Source organism: Tamandua tetradactyla, chromosome 8, assembly GCF_023851605.1.
Source record: "Tamandua tetradactyla isolate mTamTet1 chromosome 8, mTamTet1.pri, whole genome shotgun sequence".
Taxonomy (NCBI): domain Eukaryota; kingdom Metazoa; phylum Chordata; class Mammalia; order Pilosa; family Myrmecophagidae; genus Tamandua; species Tamandua tetradactyla.
The window spans coordinates 4,804,029-4,821,323 of NC_135334.1; the positions used below are offsets into that span (position 1 = coordinate 4,804,029).

Here is a 17,295-nt window from a genome sequence, read left to right on the forward strand (position 1 = left end):
GCCTCCAAGTTGGCTGCCTCCACTCTCCCGCCCACCGATGCCCCAGGGAAGAGTAGAGAGATCCAGAGATCAGAGCCCCTCTGGAGATGTGGGCGGGGGTGGTGGTGGTGGTGAGGGGAGTTGTTGGGGGGGGGGGGGGTAGAGGCAGAGGCAATGCCAAAGATATCCTTGCAAAATCCACCACCATAAACTCCCTTGTCATCCAACTCAGATCCCTCAGCCCTCCTTTGCCTTGCTGCTTGAGCTCAGCCAAGGAGTTCACACGCATGTTAATTTTTTTCTAGCCAGGTTCCTTCTGTCTCTCTGTAGGTCCACGTGTAGCCATTGCAACATATCTCAAGGGGACAGTGGCTGCCCCCCATCCCCAAATCCTAACCTCCAGAAAGAGTGAGTGGGATTAGAGTTCACAACTTAATCAAGACCAGAGAATTCCATACTGCAGTAGAGAGAAAAGGACAAGTGGGTGGGACTCCCCATCTTTTCTTACATGGTCAGAGAGAACTTTCCGCTGGGAATAAAACTGCACTGGACCCTCCCTCTCTCACCTGCTCCTTGTGGAGAGCTCCACTGAACCACCCAGGGAAAGTTTCAATACCAATCTCAATCCCTCTGAGTTAGGGATGTTTAACAGCAGACCTCCGAAAAGACAGGGTAGGTGGGCAATGTTGCTACTGAAACGTGAGAGCTGGGGCAGGTGGGGGTCCCCTCAGAGCAGCAGATGGATTCCAGGTTGTAGCAGGTTCCAAATGCACACACCCCCACAGCCGCACTCCGGGTGAGAGAGCCAGCTCCCACCTCAACTGCAGCTTCTTCCGACAAATAAACAGAGCATTAGCATGCGACTCTTAATGCTTCTCTCCCTTCAACTTAGAAAAATCTTTCTCGAATTTCAGAGCACCACAGAGTTCAGCGGCTTTTCATCTGCTTGTTACTACCCCTTCCAGAAACACACCTCCAAACGCCTTCAAAACTAATACAGCTGTCCACCGCAGCCGCAAATTGATTTATCCCTTGAAGCTGGATCGCTAAGCTGGATCGCTAAGCAGGACTGTCCAACAGCCACAGTTAGCTGAGTATTTCTAGCCTGCATTTTCCTGTCTGCTCCCTTTAAAAGCCTTGCAAGTTTACTGGCAGATATTTAAAGTTTTCTCTTGTAATTTCTTCTCAGTAACACAAGCAACATAGTAGCAACCCTGCTGCCCTTTGAGGCTGTAAATTTCCCGTTTACACGCCTGCTCTATGTATCTTTGCACAAGAATGCACAGTAAACCCAGGGAAAGCAGTAAACATAACCCATGTACCTAACAAGACCAGACACATTTTACTTATGCATATACATTCCCCCATTCTGGGAGCAGCCAGAATCAAATCAATATTCTCACAGCCCAGTAGGGAGGTTGAAGCCCCAGCCATGCTGTTCAAACGCTAGCTCCTTCACCTGCAAAACGCGCAGCACGGCAGACTTGGGGAGTCTGCGAATCATATCAAGCACAGTTCCTGGGTCTACGGTAGGCAAATCAATAGCAAGTGCTTACCTTGAAAGAGAAACAGAGCAGCAAGCCCCGCGAAGATTGCCCAAGAAATAGAATTGTGCATTTTTGCCTGGATGGTTTTCATTCTTTTTTTTTTCTTTTTCTTCTTCTATTTTGTCAGGTTCGGTTTTTCCTCTCTCTTTCTTGACAGATTGCGTGGCTCTCAGGCTCCTGGAAGGAGATTTAAATCCAGTGTTTTGCTGAAGGACACGACAAGAAAGCTGAGGGTGTGAGAGAGTGTGACTTCTCAGTAATCATCCCCACTCATACTCTGGCACCGAAACGCATTGTACAATCTGCGTTTGGACAGCCCTCCTACGAGCTGCAATCATTGGTTCTAATCCAAGGATTGACAGAGCTACAACACACGCATGCGGGCACACGCGCGCACGCATACACACACACACACACACACACACAGAGGAATCATTTACTGGGCAAATCAGACTAGCTGATTAAAGAGACAGGAGCCTGGAGAGATAGAATGATAAATGCCACTTTGCCCCTGCTATATTACTTTCATTTTTTAAACTGACAGTCTCAGAGCCCTGAGCAACCAAAAATCCCCCTCTCCTGGCATTCTCTAGCCTCCTGAACTCAGATTCCTTTCACACTGGAAAAATCCCATTGCCAACAACCGCTTACGGGAAATTTTAAAGGGGCATTTTCATGCTCGGTGAAACTTGCAAAGGTGAGTCCAATTTTATTTGTCAGTACCTATTTTCCTCTCCAGTGGAAATATCACTCAATGACAGAATTTTTCTCTCTCTTCTTCTTTCCCTTTTTTGCAATCAACTCTCTTGCTTAGTTGCTTTGAAAAACAATAAATAACTCTCTTCCCTTCTCCATCACTTTTGTTTGTAACATACTGGCTTTATTCCTAGTCCTCCTTCACTCTATTTATTTCCTAAAGTCACCAAGGTGTATATGACACCATGAAAAGTGATGATGTGTTTGGGATTTGAGAAGGACTGCAGTTTAAGTATGAAGGACCTTCTCTAAAAGGGAACAAGGAATGAATGCATTCTACATGCTTCAATCAGTCTCCATTGACGGTTGGAATAATTTAAGTGCATGTGGGTTTATATTGCAGCAAGACAGATTTAAGTTAGATACGCTGAAGGATTTTCTGAATGTAGCTTTTTTGGATGGTTCTCAAATGTCCTCCAGGAGTTGTAAACATTCATCTCCTTGGTAGTGAAAATATGGATCAGAAATAATTGAATGGAAGTAATAAGTTTTTAAGAGATCTTCTGCTGGTCCCAAAAGTTGCTGATTCTATTTTGTGACTTCCTCTTATGGAAAACCACTTGAAGGATGTGAACCAAAATGCTGGAGAACTTAGTCTTTCACAGCCTCGACACACATTTTTGTAATATTCCTCCAGACCTCCAAAGGTTATGCTTTCTTGTAACCCCATAATAATTTTGATATATATATTCTCAAAGTGCATAGAACAAAAGCACTTACTCTGTTAGTATTTGTGGACACAGATGAGAAATGGAAACCATGGGGTGCCGTTTTGCAGAAGTCTGTAGCTGAGAACGGTGCCTCTTGGAGGAGGGCGTGGCAGTGACCCTGGGTCGGAGAAGCTTCAGTGGACACGAGAGCCTCTGTCTCAGCTCCGCATCAAATGAGGGACTGTGGGCATGTCTTTCTACATCTGGGAATCTCACTCTCCCATCTATAAAATCAGAGAGTTGAAACAATTTCTAAAACCTTTTTCAAGGTTAAAGGTACTTTTCATTAAAAGTTTTTTTGTTCCAGATACTAAGTTCTAATGCTTGTGTCCATCCAAATGTCCTTGATGTTGTGAGCTCCTGATGGACAAGAGTTTCATCTGTGTCAGGCTCTTTCTGTGCAGGGTGCAGCATCATCCCATGTGCAATTAGATGCTTTGGAATTCCAGAAACAGCAGAGACAACAGTGTGGGATGGAAGCAAGGCTGGCTTCTTCTCCCCAGCATTTCACTTCTCTCTGAGGACAATAAAGACAATGGGTCCCAGTAAGTCCCAGGCCCAACCTAGAGAGACAGAGACACTAGCATTTTTAACGTCCTCATGTTAAGCTGCAATTAATCCACTAATTTACCAATATTTACTGAGCATCTGCATGTAGGACAATAATAAATTAATAAATATAATTGATATCTATTGAGCATTTATTACGTGCCAGGCATGAGACAAGGTATTTTGCATACTTTTTTTCTCATTAACTCCTCACGGCCTATGAAGGGGTGCTATTATCACCCCACTTTAGAGATAAGGACATTGAGGCTCAGAGAAAACAAGTCCACAGCCACACATCATCAGTGGAGCTAGGATTCAAACCTGAATAATTCATCTGGGACATCAGCCTCTAAAATACTATGCTAAACGACATGAGGGACCCAAATAGAGGCTGACATTTTTACATATGACTTGTTTAATATTTATAATAGCCTATGGGATTCCAATTTAATATGGATTATGGAGAAATGCACATACCCATACAGAAAATGTAGGAAACCCCATATATTGTGTTTAGTGTTAATTGAATTGCTGTTGGTGCATATAATTAATGATATCAGATTCTAAGAAGTGATGGACTGTCATGTTCTACAATAATTTAAGGAAGCCCAGCGGGGATGGTAGGAGTCGCGATGCTCCTTGAAGCTGAGATAGAGACCAGTGCCACAGTGCAGAAAGGAATACAGCAGGCAAGATATGCCGTAAACTAAAAATCTGAGATGGAAATATACCAAATAAATCTGGGGTTCTAGAGACTTGCTTGAGATCCCCCATCTTGCCCTGTTGTATTGCAATAAAATTTTTAGAAAAGACTTAGCTCACTGTCTGACATTTGTTAGTTGCTTCCTGTAAATGTGTGGCCTGGGAGCATGTCTGGCTCAAGGTAGGTGCAGCCATCAGCCCCTTGTTACCATTCTGGCTTGGTGGGTGCGAGGATGGATGCAGGTGGGGTCTGGCTGGGTTCTAAGCCTGGTCTGCCCTCAGGGGGTTATAGGACATTGTCTGAGTCATCTAAACACCGTGTCTGAAGTGGGGATAGCAATTATACGTCCATCACAAGGTTATCAGGATACTAAATGAGCTACTGTTTGCAAAGCTGCTCAACAGTGGCTCATCCTCACCATCAACTAGTTTTTATTTTTTTTAATATGTTAACTAGCTTTGACAGATGTGGTCCACCGTGTGCCATTGAGAAGAGGGCTCTCTGTGCTAGTTAACTAAGTCCCTAAGAGTTCCAGAACTGTACTTTGCGCTAAATATATCCTCAGGGATTGCTGAACCCAAAGTCTTATTTGGGCTCTGAGTGCAGCTAAATGCTAAACTATCTAGAGACCCATATCTCTTTCAATGCTTGAATTTTCTATATTGTGTAAAATTTTCCAAAGGCTTTCGTGTTTTGCAAAAGAACACAGCTTACCTATTCCTCAAGAAGCTATCTTTCCTCTCCATTTTGTCAAAGGTTTTAGCACAATGTCACCAACACAGACCTATTGAATCATTCAGCAGTTCGTTGCTATAATTAAATTTTGAAAAACTCATCCTGAGCTATAGAAAGGGTTTTGTTCAATCAGACCCATCCTTTACCTAATGAAATGGGTCACGTTGATAGAGTTAGCATCTTTCCTTTCCATTTCCATTTGGTCTCAGGGTCTATCAGACCTTAAAGTTGGGGATTTCCATTGCTGCAACTGCTCCAAATGGTGGGTAGCTTGATTCTTCCATATTGGAGAGGGCATGGCTATGGCCAGTGCTTCCCATGTCTAGCAGTTTAGAATGACTGAAGGAGCTCTGTAGTGGAGAGGCTGTGATTGGCAGGGGAGACTCTGAAATCACAGCTCCTTCCTCACTAATCAAAGCTCCTTCCTTTACAATAAGAAGCTCAAGCCCCTCCTCTATTTGGCCAGGTGCATCTTATGCACCATTAACTTCTCAGTTCGTGGGTCAGATATCTTGCAGAGGAGGCTAAATGGTCCTAAGAGAAAATTAATGCCAGGGAAGGGACCTCAAATTCAAGGCAGAATAGTATTCTCTCATCATCCACGCTCCTTGATGTTAAGAGAATTTTACTATAGGAATAATAAAGAATAAAGAAGGGAGGATAAAGGATAAAGAGTGAGCTCTTAACTTCCGAGGAGAGAGCAGCCAGAATTGTCTTTCATGAACCTTTATCCCATCAGCTAGGTAAGGATTCTGCAGGATGTACAATGAGCTAGTACAGTTGATTCTTAGCAAACTGCCCCCCATACACCCACACAATACACACACCTGTCACCTCACCCAACCAAATGTCCTAAGTCAAGTAAGGTTAGTGTGGGGCATAGCTGCCCTGCTGCCCAAATCCCAATCGAGCTCTGAGAGTGGCCACTGGACCCTGGGAGAAGTTGGCGAACAATTGCACACATCTCGTGTGCCCGGACTGGAGGACTAGCCGAGAGAATGCCCCTGCGAGGGTGGGGAGGAGGTGGGTGTGTGCCACGTGGGCGCATGGGGTGCGTGTAAGGGACGGAGGGAAGGAGGGAGGGTTGGAGGGATGGGGGCAGCAGTTTTTATTTCTCTCCGCTATTATGGAACGAACCACAGGAGCTTAAATCTAAAGAGCAGCCCTGAAAAAATGTTCAGGGCTTAACAAAAGCCGCTGCTTTGCTCTGCCGTCTGCCTGCTGTGGCCTGCCTCGGCTGAGGCTTAGTTCAGTGGGTGATCTTACAGACCCAGATGCCTGGGCGAACCCTGCTGCAGAGAAGGAGGGAGCAGGTCTGCCCTCTGCACACCTGGGGCAGAGCAAGGTCCAGCTCTGACTTGCAATGTCTCTCCGGTGGGAAGGAGACGGTCTCCCACCTCTTCGTGGCCCTCTCCACAAAAGGGGTTGTGGTGGCAGCCACCCTGTATGGGGGTCCAGTATGTGATCCATGATGTAAATAATCTCCAACTTCTGTGGGTGTACTTTGGGACCGTGACTGAGGGCAGCAGATATCCTGATTCATAATTTGCTTAAGCTGATAGTAGGATGAAAGTTTGACTCTTAACAGCTCAGAGATGGAGTGATTTCAATCCACAGTCCCTTTCTAGCTGGAAAGATAGTTGTCTGGCCTTCACCTCTATAAATTATCATCATCACCTCAAAAAAGAAGCAACAGAGCATTGGAATATGATGGATAGAATTTAAGATGAAAGGTCAGAAGACCTGGATTTGAGTCTAAATCCATTTGCCAGCTTCAATTCTGTGACTCTCAGATTTCTCATCTCATCTCCATAGTGGAAATAGTTTAACACCTACTTCACAGAGCTGTTGTGCATTCACCCAGGTGAACACTGCTAGAGTCCTAGCACAATACCCAACACACACACACACATCTCAGTGTCCAGCACACACAGCACAGTGTCTAGCACACACACAGCACAGTGTCCAGCACACACTCATAGCAGTGTCCAGTACACATACAGCTCTGTGTCCAGCACACACACACACACACAGCACAGTGTCCAGCATACACATAATGAATTCTCTTGTCTTTATACTCAGTTTCTTGCAAAAAAAAAAAAAAAAAGCAGCATGTTGGATAACAGTAAGAACTTGAGAAATAGAGTCACTACCTCCAGGAAGCTTCTAGCCAAAAAGTTTACTCTGGTTCTAGAGTGGACCGGGTGGCCATTATTTTTGATGCCCAGTGCACTTTCCATATCGTTTGAAGGCATAAGTGTGGGCACATGACCCAGGCCTTGCCAATAAGTTTCTTCCTTGGGAGCTTTTGGAAAATAGGCTGCTAGAGGGCCGTCTTTCCTAACATGCAGAGGAAGCCTATAAGAAAATGAAGGCAAAGAAAGGAAAAGCAGGGCCAAGAGCAGAGGGCATCACTGAAAGTAAATTCAAGCTGTGCCTGAAGCCAGATATACATCCCTTAGATTTCCTAGCATCTTCACGGATTATGTGAGCTTGAATTGAGTTTCTGTTGCATATACCTGATAGGGTCTGGGTGGAAAGTTTCTGTGGGGAGGCCAGTTGAGTAAAAACTGCCTTTGTTCCCCTCCCATTTGCACATTAATTTCCCTGATATATATAAATTTCTAGATATTATACAGAGCTTGTGGAGAGAAGATGCCTTTGACAGAAAGGTAGATGACAGTGGTCCTTAAAAAATAATGAGTATTATCATCAAATTATAGTTAAATAATGTCACATTGAGGACAAAATGGACCAAATCCCTGGTGTTCCTAAAGGCAGGGATGGGGACATAAACTATTGTTGAATGAATATGCCCTTGTGCCAGCCTTCTCATATCGGTGTCCAAGAAGGTGAGTGCTGGTATCCATATTTTGCAAATAAAGATGCTCACTAAACCACTCCCCAATGCCTGATAGTGTGTGGCCTTCACGCCCGAGTCCCTGTCTTTCTTAATATTTGAGGTCGCCTTGCCTGGCCAGAATTGGCTATCAGAAAGATACTGACCTTTATCAGCATTGAATGAGAGAAAGCAGGAGCCTCTTCAGAGGAAGGTAATTGGCATGGATGAGGGCTGGAAGTAGAAATGGAAGCTCTGTGGAAATTAGTACAATCCACCTGGAGTGGAGGCTATGCATTCCAGAGTACTGAGTGTTAATTCACTCTGTGCCTAAAAGTAGAGGGTTTTAATGTCTAAGATGTTTGAACTGAATTTGAGGAGCATTAGAAAGCCATGGTTGACTCCGAGCAAGAAAGAAAAAGCAGCAAGAAAAATCGTATTTAGGCAGTTTGATATGGTGTGAAGCACAGAAATCAGGTTGGGGCCTGCAACCCTCCCCTTCAGACAACTGCCCACCCCATGTCTGTCCTACTCTCACCACACAGATTTGAGGACAGTGACTTAGTCACTTGGCTCCTGGGTTCTTGGAGGTCACACATGAGTGTGGTTTTCTTTCTTCCTCTCCCTGAATGGGCAGGTACAAGACAATCTTCCCATCCAATGGCAGTGGTGGTGAAAGGAGGCCTGCTTTCCTGGTTCACTCAGACAGGATCTAGCTACCCCTTCTCTACAGTCTGCTGCCCACCAGGTGGTGGGATGAAACAGTGACATTGTGGGATGAGCATAGTGACATTGTGGGAGTCAGGCTTGAACTTAAAGGAAAGTGGAAAGATTTGGAGTATCTGGAGCAGCACGATGTCCCTACATGGGGACTCATACTCAGACTACTTAACAACAGAGTGCCATGGCTCTGCTTTTGGCCACTTCTCCCCACGAACGTTCTACTTTGAAGACTTTCTGGTGAGAGGTACACTGATGTTGGGAAAGATCATATATTTCTGAGTTTTTTGGCCTCAGAATATCTTCGTATGCTACCAGATGAATTTGGGGGAGACTGTGAAGTAAGCAGAATTGGGGAATGCCCCTAGCAGTGTTTCACACCATCATGTTACCCCAAGCAATGGTGTCCAGAGAAGGACAATGACCCACTTAGATTCATTCATTCGAGATGCAAAGCTAGGAGTAGAATCAACTCCTGTGGCCTATGGTCCAATGTTATTTCTTTTATTCCAGAATATGCCTGGATACTTTAGTTCAAAATTAGATTTAATGTTGCTCAGGAAGTTTTCTCTTCCTCTGAAAATATGTGTTTGTCCTGGCTTGCTTATTTATCTCCAATGGCATTTGTTGAAGCTAAAATTCTTTTAAAAAGCAACCATTCTTTTGGAAGGGTGCACAAATTAAGCTGTAATCTCTCACTAAAAGCTGAGGGTGAAGAGGGTTCAGCTTCTCTAGAGAGCATAGTTCTGAAAGAAGGGACAGTGGTGAGATCATAAAGTCCTTGAGCTCAGGGTATGGGCTTGAAGAGGGTGGGAGGATGGGGGAAGGTGTGAGGTAGATCTGCATTTGCAGACACGATCAACTTGTGCTTGCTGGTGATTCTGACTTTCCTTCCAAGAAAGGATGGAAAAGAGGGTGGAGGGAATGACATGACCCTCTTGTCATGTGCCTGACTTGTCCATAGGCTGCCCTCTCTGTGAGTTGTTTTGAGGAGTTCTGCAGGGGAGGGAGAGAAAACGAAGATTCTTCAAAGAGGGTGTCAATGCAGTGTGTGAAGGAGGGGACTAGGCTGGACAGCAATAGCTACTCATCGTGAATATTTGGCTGATTCTAACCTACAGTAGGATGTAAAGGGACATAGGAGGGCTTAGCATCAAATCATGTGTCATGCTGAAGAATAAGGGTGCTTTCTGGTAGGGGTATACTTATCTATCTGTCTATCTATCTATCTATCTTTTTTTTTTTAATTTCTGAGTGAATTAAGTACCCATGAAAGGTGTTGAATTGGCAGATTAGAAAGCTAGAGCCCTTGATTTATGCCAGAAGAGGAAAGCCAGAGACAGTGACCTGATCTTTCCTGAGTGCCAAAGGCCACCTGCCCATACTCTTTGCCCTTTGTCTCTACTAGGAATTTTGACCCATTTCCCTTGTGCACAGTTCCTTCCCACAATTCAGCATATTTTTATATTTGGATGATACCAAGACTAAATGGCAGGGGAGTAAAATAAATGAATTTTGAGGTCCCTTCCAAAATAAGTTATTCTGGTACCATGGTTTATGTATTCACGATATTAACATTTGCACATCGCTCTCTAAGTTGGATTTCTTTTCTCTAAGTGCTTTTGCATATTGTATTTCATAATCTTATCTTTACGTATCTGTGCTGCAGTACTTGTTATTGTCATTTTGGGGTTTGGATGGGAAGGTCAGGCACAAAGAATGATGCACATTTGATCCGGAATGGATCTTAGAGAAGTGGTATGATGAACACATCTTTGCTTCTGGTGAAGAGAGAAGCCCAATTCAACCGCAACGAGGCAGCCACAGATGAGGGCCAGAATTCAGGTTTCCTACCACCCACCTTCCTCCCACCAATTTAGGCATCAGCCATCATTTCCTAACACAAAACCAAAAAGGAAAACTGAACAGGAGGGGGTGCAAGGGTAGTTCAGTGGTAGAATTGTAGAATTCTCGCCTTCCATGCAGGAGACCCAGGTTCTGATCCCCAGCCCATGCACTTCCCAAAAAAACAAACAAACAAGCAAAACAAAGAAAGAAGACAAACAAAAATTTCAACAAATGATGCTGTAATAACAAGATACTCACATGAAAAAAGAATGAACTATGACCCCGACCATATGGTATACAAAAAAATAAAATGAAATAAACACATAAAGATGTTGTAAAGACGACAAAAACATTAACAAAAATAACCCTTCCGGGACAAGAAAGTTCCCATTAAGATAGAGATCTACAGGGTGAAGAGAATGGTAAGGTAAGGCTGAGCCTGGTTCTCATCCTTTTGCTTACAGGTTACTTGCACTATCTTTGTTTCAGGTTTCCCATTAGTGAAACAGAGGAGTAAAGCAACTTCAGAGGATTAACTATAGCACACAGGTAAAGCCACTGGTACTCTGTAGACACTGAGTGCATATTAATGGTCTACTGAAAGACCATTATTTTTTCCTTTCAGGTGGAGAAACGTCATTGTAGATGGAAGAATTTTTTTTTAAAGAAAGGAAAGATTGTTTGATTTTGTATTATGATTCTGATTTTTGCTGGCTCTAACTTTGATTTCTTTTCTTTTCTCTTTAATCTAAGCAGGTTTTTGATCTAATATAAAACTTAGGCTTCTGGTTGCCTTCCCTGTCTTTAGTCCAAGACAGCATTCTGTGGGTGGTGTATACTGGGGACATATCTGAAATTCATTAAAATTGGCTAGTAAACTAACCAAAAGGAAGTGATCCCGGGTCAGATGGTGCTCCGTGCATCACCGCATGGTAAAGGAAAGTCTGTTTGTGGAAGAAGGGGATATTCTGGGGCTTTTAATGCCAGCACTCTGTAATAGCATGATGCGTAGACATGGTCCGTGCCTCCTACAGCCATCCAGAAATGTCCTCATGCAGCTGCAAGATGCACGTTGCAGAGCTGCAAAGGCTTGAAGGAGGAACAAGAGTGTTACTGTTTGATGTTACCAGAAATAAATGTTTGTAGAAATGTTACTGTTTATGTAAGACACCTACCTGGGGCAAGGTGTGCTTGCTAATAGAAGCTAAAAATGAAGTCACACACACACATACCTACATTCACAAACACACACTTCCTCTTTCTCTTCCAGTTATGTTTTCTTCATCCTCAGTAGTAATTCAATCTAAATCACATCTGAAGTAAGAATATTGAAAATAAAACCAAGAGTTTGATATGTTTTAGTTGGTTATCACGGTATGTTTTGCAAACCTCTATTTTTCTTTCTCAACTTACATATGGGAAAAGTGAGCAGCAAAAAGATCAAGCAGTCATAGTATATTCAAACTGAAAAGGTAACGAGATAACTCACCAGGTCTGACACTCAGCCATTAGGCTGCAATGACCAATTCCAGATATGCCTTGCCTTTGGAAGAGCATTGTTGATATTACAAAAATGATGAATGCTTTTATTTCCTTTAAATACAATACAGAAATATATTATGTTTCTCTATCAAGTTAGAGAGACTTAAAAATATGTATTCATAAATCAAACTCTCAACAAGTACTCATCCGGTTCCAGCTATGTTCTGGCATATTGTGATAGGAGCTCTGTGTCTTATCCAAAGGTAGTAACAATCCATCCCTGCCACCCAGAAGGGTACAAGGCATTTATTCATTCATTCAGGGTCCAGTACTTATTTACACCTACAAGTACTATAGATGTGAATAGGAGTAAAATTGTTTTTTCCTTAAAGCAGTTATAAATATAATATATATTAAATTAAGCAAGATAATTAATACTTAGTGACACAAAAGAAGACCTAAAAATCACAGGGGCTTAATGCATAAGAGATTTGGTTTCTAGCTCATCTTTAGTCTCACACGAGCTCATAGAGGTGAGTTAGGAGGTCAAAAGAGTAGTTTAGACAAAAAGTGAGAAGGATCTGGACTAAAGCAAACAGCAATGAGATAGCAAGAAGACATTGGATCCTAGAGCTAGTACATATGAGGCTTTAAGCTGGATGATATCTCTCACTAAATACTGGCAAATATCAGAGTAGTTTTATTGAACATGATGATTTTTTATGAAAAAGTAATTGAAAGGGCAAGGAATCATATTCTAAATGCCAAAGTGATGAAAATACAAGTTAGAGGAGAAGGAAAGCAGTCAATTTTATTGATACATTTAAATAATTATGACTACCATAGTTTTGTAAAAATAAAATAATATTTAACACCTCAAACTCGAATCTCAAATATTCTTAAGATGGGAAAAAACTACGGTTTTGATTGGTGAGCATGAGTGGAACAGGGAACCAGAAAGAAGAACAAGCTAAGATTCTTGTGTTCCTAAGGAAAGGGGAAAAAATAATAGTAATAACCACCTCCAGATATCGTTAGAAAAAAATACACTAAATTTTATGTGTAAAATGTATGGATACCCTAGAAAAACTGAGAAATAATGTATAACTTCATAATTATTTGAGGAAAACAATTAAAGAAAAGAGAATTTTAAAAGAACATGGAAAAGTTTTAAAATGCAGGAAACTGAGGGGTGAGTGGATAAACGGTGCAAAGAATGGTAAAATAGAAACAGCGGTACACTGGGAAGAGAATGGTGGAATAAATAGGAAGAAAGAACATTAGAAAAAGTCCTGACTTTTCACTACTCACAATAATAGTGTGTTACTTTCTCTGTTAAGGCTCAGAGGTTTGCCAATTGGGAAAAAAGTCTAGCTTAGGCTGTTTAGAAATGATACAGTAAAATAAAGCAATACAGAAGTTATAATAATGTCAGTAAAATGGCAACAAAAACAAATGCAATGATAGTAATATTAGAAGAAACAGAAGTCAAGGAGAAAAGTACTAACAATGAAGAAAATCTTGGGATAAATGATGCAATCTGCCATGAAGTACTAAAAAATGGGCTTGAGTGAAACCAATGAGAAGTTTATAAAATAAAAAAAAAAACTTTGGAAATGCAAGATGAAATGGAAAGTTTCACAATCAGAATAAAAGATATTAAAATGACTCAGAAAAAACGTTAGCAAAAATAGGCAAAAAAAAGTACACAGAAGATTTTAATAACACAATCAACAATGGAATTAGATGAGTAAATGATAGAAATAGAGATGAGAGAGAGAATAAGAAAGAGAGAGGGAACTATCAACTCAACATAGAACACTCATCCTTTCCAAATAGAAGGGGGTTTTTACAAATTGACCATATTTTGGCCTCAAAATAAGAATACATTTTAAAGAATAGAATGCTATAGGTCATAATCTCAGATGAGAATACAATAAACTTAAAATGAACAGAAAATGGATAGTGGAAATGGAGGATGCTATCTACTTAAAAAGGACAAAAAAATCTGGTTTAAAGAGGAATTCATGTGAAAATTAGAAACTATGTATAGGGGAATGAGGATATTATTTATTAAATCATATGAGATGTAGTCAATGGAAATTTATAGCCTTAAGTGACTTTATTAGACAACAAGAAACATTGGAAATAAATTCACTAGGCATAAATGTTCATTAGGAATATTTCTACAAATAAAAAGAAAAGAAATACAGTGCCAGGGCCAATAGTTTTGCCATTCTACTTGTTTTTTCCTCATCATCTAGGATGCCTTTTGCTTTTCCAGATACTGAAGACATATTCCAAGCAGGAAGGAGGAGAAAATGAAGAGGAATACCTGTGTCTGTCCACTCGATTTTATCAGGGAAGCAAGTGTTTTCCTAAATATCCAAGTAATTCTTATTGGCCAGAACTATAGGAACTGGGCAACATCAGTTACAAGGGAAACTTGAAAATGAATAACAAAGTTGACAGAAGAAATGAGTAACCATAAAAAGACAAGATATAAAAAGAAACTGCAATAAAAACAGAAAACTGGATTAATAAAAATAAAATCTGGTTATTGAAAAGACCAATAAAAGAGATAAAACTCAAGCGAAGGTGATCCAAGAAAATACATTAAACAGCAACATCAGAAAAAAGGAAAAAAATGTGAATAAAATTTTAAATACTGGGAGAATGGTAGGTACAACTTTAAGAAAATATGTTTGAAAATATAGGGAAAAGAAGTGTTTTTTGCGAATATGGAATTTTCAACACAAGAGGTAGATATCCTGTATAGAAAATGTAAAATTTTAAATGGTTCTACCAGCATATTAAAATAATACAGTGGACTCTTATTGTATACAAAATGATATATTGCAAAAAATAATCTTTTCGAATCTCTTAGGAGACCAGCATAGCTGTTTTATTTTTATTCAGAATTATAAGGCTTAGAGGTTGCTCAGTGTTGGGTCAGAAATGATGTTGTTCATTTGAATTTAGTGGCCATGTTGCGTGAAAATGCATAATTTTGAGACATTGGAATTGCATTCATTTTCATAAAAAATGCACAGGAGTTGAAACCAATTTACGGAACAACATACAATTCCTGTCCCATCCTTACTCTGAGTCTGGAATATTCTAGAACACAGACTTTAAAAAGATCTGCCTACAATGCTTTATAATACATATGGAATTTCAAATCAGCAGCAGATGAACAGATTATGAAATACTTGTGTTCGGAAAATGGTCAACTGTCTACTCAAATGGAGAGAAGGAGAAACAGAGACACTGAAAGGCAGAGAGAGACAGAGAAAGTCTCTTCATTCTCAACCATCTACACACAAATCAATCAAGATGGATTCAATAGTGTAATATAAAGAATAAAATCTTTAAAGTATTTAAAGAATATCAGAGAACATATTTTCACTTATATATCAGGAAGCTTTTCTAGGTGAGATAAAAAACCTAGAATTTATAAAGGAAATGATTGACAGGTTTTACTGTACAACAAATTATAAATGTCTGCATGACAGAAGAATCCATAAACAGAGTTAAAAGACAAGTGAAGGAAATGTTTGTGCAGTGGAATAATGTTTTCATATGAGAACTGATTTTCCTCTAACTTTCTGTTATACCCAGCACCTATCCCCACAACCACCACATCCTATTTTGGCAGTAGCAAGGACAATCTACATTCATGGCCTCAGAAAACAGATGACACAGCACAAGGCAGCGAACAAAGGAGTCTGTTCTCAGCTTTTGAATTTCAAAAGCCTAGAATGTGGCATAGAAAAAAATATTTGGGGAAATGTGTTTGTAATAATCTCGGTCTCAAGATCTGATTGTCTGGATTCTTAATCAAGATTCTATTGGCTTGTGAAAAAAGTGGAGTTGAAAGGGAAGTGATCAGGGAAACTGGCAGGTACATCAGAAGGAGACTCTGCCCTCAGCCCCCTGCCACGGGCTGTTGCTGGGGTTATAGGGGCTAATGGGGAGGGAGGATTAGGTAAGCATGTGCTAGTGACAGCAAACTCAGAAACAAAGTCTTATATCCCTTTTCCCAAAGTGGAAGCCCAGGAAGAAAGAGACCCCAGTGTCCCCATGGATGACCCCAGCCCCAGTAGATGAAAAGCCTGTATGGTATGTCTGGGGAGATGGGCTTGGCACATTCTTATAGATGCCCACCCCGCCATGGCCAACACAGCAAATTATCCCAGTGCACCAAACAATGGCACTGAAGAAACAAGCAAAAACACCTTGTTGGGAACAAGGGATGATTCAGCATTAACTTGAGGACCAACAACTCAAGCAAATAAGATATTTCTCAGGAGATGCCAGCAAAAGGTGACCGAGGTCCAGAGGCATCCTGTGGCCAACTGCTTGGCCTACCTAAGCCCCCAGGAAATTGAACCCAACCAGAGGAAAAGGGTGATGATAGGGGGTCTGAGATGCAATTTCTGCCTCCTAGTGGAAAGGGCTGAAATCAAATAATTAAGAGAAAAATACAGCTAGCTTACCTGAGTTTGGAACCCATTAGCTTAGCCACATTCATTTGTTACACAAAACACATAAGGAACTCCTATAAATCATTAAGAGAAAGGCAAACAGTCTGTCACATGTTGGATTTTCCACGATGCAGACTGAGATGGAGTTTATTGTACAGAAGGTTTGTCAAGGAGTGCTCTTGAATGAATACCCGTGAAAGGCGTGGGGGTAGGGGGGAATGCAGGCTGGGCCAGCCGGAGAGGCTACTCTGTGTAACATCCCCAGTAGCTTCTAGACGGATTCTATGAGGAGCTCTGCAGCTCAGTGTCCCATCCGAGTTGTCTTGCATTGGCTGAAATAGCCAGGCCCTTGCACCCCTACGTCAAGCAGTCGTTGGATGGAGTCTGACCAGGGAAGGACATGGCCTTGGACAATTTGGCATTCAACAACAGAGGTCATCCCTAAAGGGGTGACGATCCTCCCAGCAGCTGGGCAGTGCATCTTCATGTCCAGCCGCAGTCTCAAAATGAAAACAATCAAATGACAACCGCATGCCGTCAAGGCAATACAAAAAATAAACTAACAAGCATAAGATATTTAAGCTACTCATGAGAGGACTACTTGATTCTAAACAATGAGATTCTCCACTCCACCCCCACCATAGACTGGTAATACGTTTTAAATATTGATAATATCAAGGGTTGTGGAGCATGTAAGAAGAGAGCACTTTCACACACTGGTGATGGGATTATAGACACCTGAATCCTTTGGGAGGCATGTGGGCAGTGCCAATCAACTTATTAAATGTGCGTCTCCTTTGGCTCAATAATTCTGCTAATTTAAGGACCTTACTCAGAAGAAATGTACCAGGCCACAAAGGCCCTTCTATAAGTGTATTTACTACAGCCTTGTCCATGAGCATGAAAACAAGGAAACCATGTAGATGTCCATCAAAAGGGA

The 17,295-nt window shown here is 41.4% G+C and overlaps 1 protein-coding gene across 1 annotated transcript in view; it reads right to left on the reverse strand.

The window, feature by feature from the left end:
* Positions 1-1,788, reverse strand: part of NTM (neurotrimin) — a 1,015,613-nt gene extending 1,013,825 nt beyond the window's left edge. Inside the window, exon 1 of the mRNA XM_077112407.1 lies at positions 1,536-1,788. Coding sequence (XP_076968522.1) covers positions 1,536-1,617 — 82 coding nt within the window. The 5' untranslated portion in view covers positions 1,618-1,788. The remainder of the gene's footprint in view (positions 1-1,535) is intronic.
* Positions 1,789-17,295: the final 15,507 nt, after the last annotated feature.